General features: G+C 37.4%; 1 protein-coding gene across 4 annotated transcripts; it reads left to right on the forward strand.

Annotated features, from left to right (window-relative positions):
- Positions 1–2,377: 2,377 nt before the first annotated feature.
- Positions 2,378–9,414, forward strand: LOC109180662 (2-succinylbenzoate--CoA ligase, chloroplastic/peroxisomal). Of its 4 annotated transcripts, XM_019330350.1 has the most exons (10): positions 2,380–2,807; positions 3,393–3,465; positions 4,566–4,731; positions 5,151–5,249; positions 5,337–5,434; positions 5,719–5,912; positions 6,906–7,033; positions 7,451–7,842; positions 8,520–8,734; positions 8,844–9,414. In XM_019330350.1, the coding sequence occupies exons 1-10, from the start codon at positions 2,608–2,610 to the stop codon at positions 8,980–8,982; spliced, it is 1,704 nt and encodes a 567-aa protein (XP_019185895.1). In that variant the 5' UTR covers positions 2,380–2,607; the 3' UTR covers positions 8,983–9,414. The 4 variants fall into 4 exon arrangements, with proteins under 4 accessions (XP_019185894.1, XP_019185892.1, XP_019185895.1 ...); XM_019330349.1 differs by having other exon boundaries at positions 2,378–2,807; positions 5,151–5,434; positions 6,909–7,033; XM_019330347.1 differs by having other exon boundaries at positions 2,379–2,807; positions 5,151–5,434.
- Positions 9,415–10,138: the final 724 nt, after the last annotated feature.

The following is a 10,138-nucleotide window of genomic DNA, read 5'->3' on the forward strand; positions in this document are numbered from 1 at the left end:
CACCCAATACTCGATGAATAGGAGTTATATGATGATCTTCCCAATGAGGACATACTTGTCATTGAAGTCTTACCCTATTGGAAGAAATATTTTGATGGAGCTGCAGATAAAGAGAGGGCAGGAACTGGAGTTGTCTTTGTTACTTTGGAAAGAGATATGTTACCATATTCCTTCACTTTGATGGAGAATGTTCATACAATGTTGTAAAATATCAAGCAATGATACTCATGCTTGAAATAACGGTTGATATGAAGTAATTGAGGGTTAGTGTGTATGGAGATTCAAAGATGGTTCTCAACCATATACTAGGTCTTTGTGAAGTACGTGGAACTATTAGGATCGACATCATCGTGACTAGTTCATGGAGAGCATGTTGTTGACATGCCAGATGCTTGGCATGTGTCCCCTCCAAACTTCTATATAAAACGCATTAAATGTCTGGAGGAAGGACTTTAAGACTTTACACGATACTAGACCTAAGCTCGAGAACGTCTGATCATATACTCAATTACTTGAGTCTATATATTGTGACCAAGTATAACATATCTATATATTTGTCACATCATCTATAATTTGGTTCATAACCTGAATGTACAAATAAAAAAATACTCTTACATGATGCCAAGGGAAGATTGGAAATCAATTGTTATACAGTTATACCATGTGCCAGGGTTTACCTTGCATTGTGGACTCTGGTCCAAAATGACAGTTAGGTTTTGTGTTTACAATTAACTTATAGTTAATTTCATTTTAGGTCCTATATTTATATGTGTTACTCTACTTTTTTTTTTTTTTTCATAATATTCCCTGTTGGTCTAACGTTATTGTGGCAAGACCATCTTTTTGTTTTTCGTCAACAAATATGTTTAAATGGCGTTAAACATGAGGATATTTCGATCTATTCAGCCTACCATATTCTCAAACCATTTTTGGGCCTAGATGCATATGTGTCTCAAATATCTTCTTTGCCATCTTTTAATGCTTTTCAGGAGTGAATCACACCAATATATGGACAAGATCTCAGCCATTAAAATCTCTAGGATTGAATGTGTATTGATAGTACAAATACGGTTGTGTACGTATTGTACTGAATACATGCACTTGAGCTCGGGATCCTACGACAAGGGGTTGAGAGTCTCCGATCAAGTGGCTTAAGTGTCTAGTCGTTCCCCCAAAGTCCCCTCTTATTGCAATAAATGCGGGTATTTATAGGGGAGGCAAGGGGACACAGTTCGGGCCACCGGCATGGAGGACACGTGGTCCTTATGCACCGGGCGGAGCTGCGGATGAGAGGGCGCGTGACTCGTGGCGCGAGCCTCTTGGCACAATCTCGCCACTATCTGAGCGGTCGGTTACAAACCGATCGGGATGGGTCAAATGGTCAGTTACGGTTCGTGACGATCGGGATGGACATAGTACGATACAGAACCGACCACCACACCGATCGTAGCTCACTCCGTAGAGGGGTATATTCCTATCATGTATGATTTGTCCTCATAGTCCTCTATATATTAGTGTCCTCATGTAAACTAGAGCGCGCGCACACACACACACACACACACACACACACACACACACACACACACACACACACACACACACACACACACACACACATATATATATTTATATATATATATATATATATATATATATATATATACACCGTTAATAATGCACAAAAGCTACTACACGAATGCACATTGGGTAGCTTGTGTGCTGGGCAAATTGAACACAATCTATTCTATATGCATTTGTGTAGTAGCTTGTGTGTATTTATGAAGGGTGTCAGTTGTCACGATACTCAAGGGAAGAGGCGGTCTCATTTGATTATTACACACTCTCTCTATATATAGTTAACTTATTAGCATATTAACATATTATGTGTTGGTTAATATACTATACATTTTTATTTTATTTATGGGTGCATAATCTATTAGTCACAGATACATAATTTGAATGTAATTTTGATGTAATTTGCAATTGGAAATGGCAAATTATAACATGGACTAGGGTCTATCTTGCATTGTAGACCCTGGTCCAAAAATAACCTTCAGATTCTGTATCTATAGTCGAATATTCGTACATGCACTAGATACTTTATGTACCTGTAGCTATCATATTATGTGTAAGCAATTACCAAGTCATTCTGTATTTATAGTTGACACATTTTGTACCTGTCGTTGATAGTTTATGTACATGTAACTATTATATTATATGTCAGCAATTATAAAGTTATTTGTTTATATGTATAAAATCTGTTAATTGTAGATACAGAATGTATTAACTTAAGATATATAATTTTTGTATCAGGACAATGCGATGTAAACATGGTCCATGGTAATAACAATTGATTGGAAATGGATTGGGCTAAACAGTTCACAGCCTCACAGGTGTTGTATTGGGTCTACGTTCCAATTCGTCCAACTTCTTGCTGTAACGTAATCCGTATCCAAGAAGATAAGGAGATATCTAAGAGTTCAAACCAGCCTTTCAAACTATCTTTGCATGCATTGCACAATGATCTGTTGATTTATTGCTTTTGGAAGGAGGGTGTGCAATTCCCGCTTTTTTTTTCTTTTCTTTTTTTTTTTTTTCTCCAGAGAAATGGCAAATTACTCGAAGGCCCACATCTGCCAGTGCTTGAGCCGCGTCTCGACGGTCCGCCGGAGCTCGACGGTTACAGTGGCCGGAGACAGAAGGAAGACCGGCGCACAGCTTGTTGAGGGAGTTTTGAGCCTGGCGCGTGGGCTTCTTCAGCTTGGCCTGAAGCCCGGTGACGTGGTCGCCATTTGTGCTCTCAACAGGTTCTTCTCTTCCTCTCGTGTAAACCTGAGTCCTTAGTTGAAATATAACCGTAATCCCAATTGTTAGATGAAGCACTCACCACTATGCCAAAATTTATAGCTAGTATGCCAAAATTTATAGCTAGTAGCGAAGTGAGTAACTTTATTTCAATAGACCTCATCACATTAATTTATAGCTAGTGAAGTCGCAACTTTATTTCAATAAATAGTCATCACATTCTCGAGGGAGAGAGGCTCACATTTTCGAGAGAGAGGCGCCGGCCTCCGCCAAGCAATCCCATAGTCACCAATTGATATGGACTTGGCACTTTACTGGCCTCCGCTCAACACCAATGCTTCAGGTGTTGTTACCGAGTAGAACAAACTTGTGAAAAGAAGAATCAAAATTGAATTATATATCATACTTGATTACTTGTTCACACATTTTGTTACTCCTTAAAATTTGATACTTATGAAAGTATACGATTTCTGTCTCTGCACAATTATATGGTAGAAAATTTTGATACTCCCAAGTAGGAGCAATAGCAACACAATTGGATGTATGTTGATACATTAAAAATATTTTGCACATTGCTTTTGTAACAGCGATTTGTATTTGGAGTGGCTACTTGCTGTTGCATATGCTGGAGGAATAACTGCTCCACTCAATTATCGTTGGGTAAGTAGTCTAGCACTAAACTAGTTTATTCTAATTAGTCTATAATGACATTGTCTGAAAAATGATGCGGACTATTTCAGAAAATTATCTGTTCACCTGTTTATGCAAGCTTGCAAGTGGTTTATGTGTTAATGTGATCAACCTGCTCACTTTATACTATGGGTCAATTTAGGCGGGTTGAATTCACTGTCATAAAAATCGGCCTAGGCGCCCCTTGGCCAAGGGTATTTTGGGCCTAGGTGCCTTTTTAGTCGGCCGGTCGACTGGCCAGCCAACTAGGTGCCCAATTCGGCCGAGTCAGTCGAGTTTTTTGCAGAGTCAGGATTTTTTTTCTTTGATAGCCTAAACAATTTTTTCTTTTATTTGTGTGCCTAGCCTCTACTTTTTATGCTTTAGTATTTATGCCTGAAGTAAATGAAATGCTAGCAAATGAAAGGTACCAAGCTTGGTATTGAAACTTTGAAGTAAACAAGAAGTCTTTTATGCTTTGGTATTGAATCCTAAAGTAAATGAAAGGTCTTTTATGCTTTGATATTAAAGGCTAAAATAAATAAAATTCAATTTTTTATTTTATTTTTATAAACCTAGGCGCCCATCCACCGCCCAATGAGCGCCTAGCGCCTTTTACAACCTTGGTTGAATTTTAACCCACATTTAGAGAATTAGAGTGGTAAAAAAAGTTTGAAAGTGGGTTAGTATATGTGAAATTTAACTCATTCAACATTAGCCTTTTTTATTCAAAATAATGTATATTACTATTTGTTTATGATGTTGAATCTTAATTTTGATAAATATCTAGGTTAATATAAGTGCTTACAATTTTATAGTGGGGTAAAATTGGGTTGGCTGCCCAAATAACTTGTACTTTACCCTGTTTTTGACCTGCCCGAAATAACCCATGGTTAATTTCGGTGGGTTGAAAATTTGCTCAATTTTTTCTTCAATCTGTTTTGACCACCCAAAAACCTCAAACTGTCCATTTTCTGCCTATATTTTTGTCCAACTTGTAGGTAGTGTATAACTATATGTGCCATTTATGTTAAGTTAGTAAATGGATTGTTTCTTGGAGTGCATACATAGTAATTTATCTCAGCTTGTAGAGCTTGGAAGAAGCAATGGAGGCAGTGGAGGTGGCAAGACCTACATTATTGGTCACAGACTCAATGTTTAATTTCTGGCATTCCAAGCTCCATGCAGATTCTATACCTTCTCTGAGATGGCATGTCTCAATGGATGTTCCTTTTGGAGTGAAAAGCACTTGGACTGGTATAAATTGGTGTTTCCTTGGCTGAGTTTGAAAATTTAAGAGATAATACTAGCTTGGGTCCTCTGAATATAGTGGCACCGCCACGTTTAGTCCTAAACTTTTAATTTAACCACCCGTGGTCCTTCAACTTTCAAGTTACACCACCATAGTCCTTCAACTTTTAAATTTTTAACGAGCCCTATTCCTAACTTTGCCTTTACTTAAACTAACTGAAGGACCACGACTGGTTAAATTGGAAAGGTAAAGGATCACGGCTGGTTAAATTGAAAGTTTAGGACTAAATGTGGCGGTGCCACCATACTCGGAGGACTCCACATGGCATTAACTCAAAATTTAATTAATTGATAACTAAGGCTTTATCATTTATGGATATCTCTCCTTCTATCTTAGAGTTAATGTAATTCTTGATAATTTCTAGGCTTGACTACCGAAAAGCTTACGAAACATTTTGAAAAATCTCTAGCAACTAATTACCTTTGGGCACCAGAGGGAGCTGCTATAATATGCTTTACCTCAGGTATGCCTCATGTTTTAATATCTCTTTTTCCAAGTGTTCTACAAGCCTACTTATGTAATCTCTTATGCTCTTTCTACATGACAATAGGAACCACTGGCAGGCCTAAGGGAGTTACTTTAAGCCACTCTGCTCTGTTAGTACAGTCCCTCGCAAAAATCGCAATTGTTGGTTATGGAGAGGATGATGTATGACCCCTATAAACGGATAAGATGTGTGTTGAATGAAGAGCTGTCAAAACGGGCCAGCCGGCCCATACAGGCTGGCCTGTCACGGGTTGGGGACAAAACGGTCCAGGCTCAGCCCAGCCCGTTTCAAATCCGGTTTGGGATTTTTTCCAGACTGGCCCATCAAAACCCTGGTTGAATGGGCCCTACCCAGTGGGTTGGGCCCGTTTTGACGGCTCTAGTTGAATCACAGATAATTCATCCCGTGATCATTTCAAATTAATTAGATCTTGGAATACTTACAGGTGTATTTACACACGGCTCCACTTTGCCACATTGGTGGAATATCATCAGCTTTGGCTGTGTTAATGGCTGGAGGTTGCCACATCTTAATACCCAAGTTCGATGCTGGATTGGCTGTTGGATCCATTCACCAACATCATGTCACCTCTCTAATTACTGTCCCAGCTATGATGGCTGATCTAGTTTCATTTTACAGGTATTCAAGATCAGCTTTTATATTTGAGGAAAAAGATATGAAGTATATGGTGGTAAAGTTCTATTCGCATATAGGGATCTCAATCTTAGCCCGAAACCGATGGGCTGGCCCGATAAGGCTGAAAAGTTTTAGGGTTAGGGCTGAAATATTTTAGCTCAATAAAAAATCAGCCCGATAAACCTAAAACTGATATGCCCGGTGGCCCGAATGGGCTAGCCCGATAGCCCAAGCCACTTAAGGCTATTCTTTGTTATAGAAGTGATGTAGAACAAAATATACATGGAGTTTATATGTAAGCTCATCTTTAGTATTTTTTATAAATATATTAATAAATTTATTACAAAATAACATATTTTTTATAAAAATAAATAATGAAAAAAAAACTTACTATAAATATTATATTATAGTGTAGGCATATTAATTATTTTAAGTTGGAATCTGGAAATAGAGGTTTAGATTGATTGAGTGACGTATAAGTTTATATTTATTAGTGTAAATGCGCTAGTTTATTAAAATTGAAAGTTTAGAATGTTAATTTGAAAATGTCAAAAGTTTTAGTTGAGCCCGCCTGATAAGCTCAACAGCTCGAGGTTTTAGGGTTAGGACCAAGAATTTTGAATCCGACAAAAGAAAAATTGATTAGCCCGAACTGATAAGTCCGATAGGGCTAGCTTGAAACTGAATGGGCTTGCATGTATGTAAGGAGAACTAATGACTGGAAACTATTTGCTTGCTGTTAGCATGTTCAGTTTCTTAGCTTCTCCTTTATATGACTCGGAAGATTTAGTGTTATATATTTTAGGTTTTCTGTGGTTGAAATTGGTAACTTTCATAAACATTTTGTAACACAGCAAGAGCTTTAACATTTGATGACCCCTTTATTGTGGTTGACAATGAGCATTTTATAGCTCCATTTCCCCCTATATTGGCATCTTAGTACCTTGGCTCTGTCATTTTCTGATTTTTCATTTGATGTTTTAAAAATTTTTACAGCAGAAAGGGGGCACCTGAAGGGTCAGAAACTGTGAAGAAGATTCTTAATGGGGGTGGGGCCCTTTCAGTTGAGCTTATCACTCATGCAGCTACAATTTTTCCAAGAGCTAAACTTCTCTCTGCCTATGGTATGCTTTGACAATTATTTCTGTTGAAAATGGTGGTTTTGCGAATAGAATTAGGTCTATTATCTGCTTGCCAGTCAAAAGGGTTTTTACTGCTATGTATTTCTGAATGGAAGAACTAACTAATATTTGTGACGGGTTATTTGGTTAGTGGTAACATAAGTTACATGGGTCAAGGTCACTCAACTAGACTATAAGGGCCAAACCACATTGAAAGACTAAATCCAATCAATTAGTTAGTTTAACCAATGGCCTTATAAACCCATATATTCCCTCTTATATTTTCAATGTGGGACTCTTAACAACATCCAAGCAGCATATGACAGATTTGTGTGAAGTTTTAGCTTTACTGAGTATTAAGATACCTTGAGTCTCAGATTCTCTTCTGACTGACATCTGCTATACTTTGAAAATCTGAAGGGATGACAGAGGCATGCTCTTCACTGACATTCATGACTCTCTATGATCCGACAAACAAAAGTGTTAGACAGCAGCTTCAGTTAAACGATGTTAGAAACTCCAATTTGGCACGGCAACCAGAGGGCACCTGTGTTGGAAAGCCGGCTCCACATGTTGAATTAAGAGTTTGCGCAGAGGATTATTCATCTCATATTGGGAGGATACTAACACGAGGCTCCCATGTCATGCTGGGATACTGGGGTCAAACTTCTAACAAAACTTCCGATCTTGCTGGTGAAAACTGGCTTGACACGGGTGACATAGGGCAAATAGATAACCATGGCAACGTCTGGCTCATTGGGCGATCTAAGGGTCGTATCAAAAGTGGAGGAGAAAATGTTTATCCTGAAGAAGTAAGTACTAGTAGAGAACTATAATCTGTCTCCTTATCATCCTCTAGTCAAGCTTAAATTGATAAAAGTACACATTTTCACACTGAAACCTTCTATATTTTCTTGGACTTCTAGCTTAGAAGCAAAATTTGAAGTACAATATTAAAAAGTTTTTATGAGAAGTACTTGTTTGGATTACTATGTGGCTCTGTTTAGCCGCCCCGCTGAAAGCTGAAAAACTAGTACCTAATAAACTAACTTATTGAAATTAAAGTGTTTGGTAAAATTAATTGTTGAATTAGCTGATAAGTGTAGAAAGACAAAAAGATGAACTAAAATATTAGGATTTTGATTAATGAAGTGCAGATGGTGTCATTTTTGTAAATTAATAAAGATAAAAGAGAAAAAAAATTAAAAAACCAAGAGTTCATTAGCGTTTTAAAATAAGTTATTATTTTAAGTTCCACATGTTTTATCAAACAGAGCTTATAGCTTATTTGTACCACATGTTTTATCAAACAGAGCTTATAGCTTATTTGTAGCTTAAAATAAGCTCTACCAAACAGAGCCATATGTATGCTTGTCAGAACAACTTGCATCTCCTACATAAAAGGAACTTGTTTGGATTGTTGTCTAATTGCCAAAAATTGTTTGTGGGCGCTTTGAATAATAAGCAATATCTTTGTCTTGTGCAAAAGGTGGAGGCTGTCCTGTCACAGCATCCCGGGGTTTCTGGGAGCGTTGTTGTTGGAGTTCCAGATTCTCGGTTGGGAGAGATGGTTGTCGCTTGCATTCGGGTCAAAGGCAATTGGTTGTGGGATGATTTGAGTTCCAATCCTTCAGTTAGTGACACGGGAAACTACCTGTCTGGTCACATCCTCCGGTGCTTCTGTAAAGAAAAACAGTTGACTGGGTATGTATGTATGTATGTGTTTAGTCTTTACTTCGCCGTCAGTGCTTTTAAGGTGTATCTGTTGATGCATGATATGAATTTATTGTTGAAACTTTAATGATTATTCCAGGTTTAAAGTACCAAAAAGATTTATTTTGTGGAGGAGGAATCAATTTCCAGTGACTTCTACTGGCAAAATAAGAAGAGACCAAGTCAGAAGAGAGCTCATGTCTAATAATATGCAGTTGATGATATCCAGCAAGTTATAGCGCACAGTTGTTTGGAGCAGAGACAGTAACAACAGATTACACTGGATGGAAGGAGGGAGGAAGGGTTTTTTTTTTTTTTTAACAAGAAAAATGAGTTTTCAGAATACAAAAAAAACTATGGTAAACACGCTCGATTGGGCATTGCTGTTGCGCTCCATGTGAGAAATGCGTGCCTTTTTCATATTTGGTGGAGCCTACTTCAGAGACTAAAAATCAATTCTTGTAGGAAGTTCTCACCTACCTCTTCTCTCTCTTTTACTTCAGCTAAAATCCCCCAAAAAACTGAGTAAAAATTACTATTGTAGTTGTTCTTATCTGCCACATTTTTTTTTGTTGTTGTAATCATAGCGAAAATATTGAGTTAATTTTGTACTAATCCATTTATGCAAGAGTGCAGAGGAACACATAGATTCGGTTGGGGTTTTGGGATTATTTTTGTAACAATCTGAGCTTGCCGGAGGAGGATTAAAGTAGTGTAGAATATAGGCATGAAAGAGTGCAGAGGAAAATAAATAAGGGAGTGAGGTGCAGAAAAGAGTAGGGAGAACAACAGAGAAATGTGGAGAGAAAAGGGATCATTTTCATTAATCAAAAACGGTGCTTGCCAACATTCTATTTGGCAAAGAAAGGAAAAGATAACTCAGCCCTCCCCTCAACGGTACTAACCAATCATCATACCGTGCACCACGATACACATAGCAATGTGCATCTTGTGCCTCCCAAAACAATGTCATTTTATTAAGTTGTGTGGTGTGTGGGGAGTTGACGCGACAGAGTGTATGTGTATTCTGTTATATAATTATGTACATGTACATAATGTTATACAATTATGTACATTCGAAACAGAGATTTTTTTTAAGAGTTAAAAGTTTGTGTATTATGTTAAGAGTTTATGTGTATTATGTTTTATGTTAGATTATGTGTATTATCTTTTCAAAAACGAGTATGTGTATTATGTTATACAATTATGTACATTCTATTATATAATTATGTACATTTTAGAAACATGAGATTTTTTTTAAGAACTTAACAGCCGACACAGAAGCGGAATTTTCAAAAAAAAAAAAAAAAAAGAAGCTTGGTGCACGATATAAATTGCATGTTCTAACCGCAAATTATGTTGTGCAACCGAATGCACCATGCGCATGGTGCATAC

Source organism: Ipomoea nil, unplaced genomic scaffold, assembly GCF_001879475.1.
Source record: "Ipomoea nil cultivar Tokyo-kokei standard unplaced genomic scaffold, Asagao_1.1 scaffold1031, whole genome shotgun sequence".
NCBI classification, from domain to species: domain Eukaryota; kingdom Viridiplantae; phylum Streptophyta; class Magnoliopsida; order Solanales; family Convolvulaceae; genus Ipomoea; species Ipomoea nil.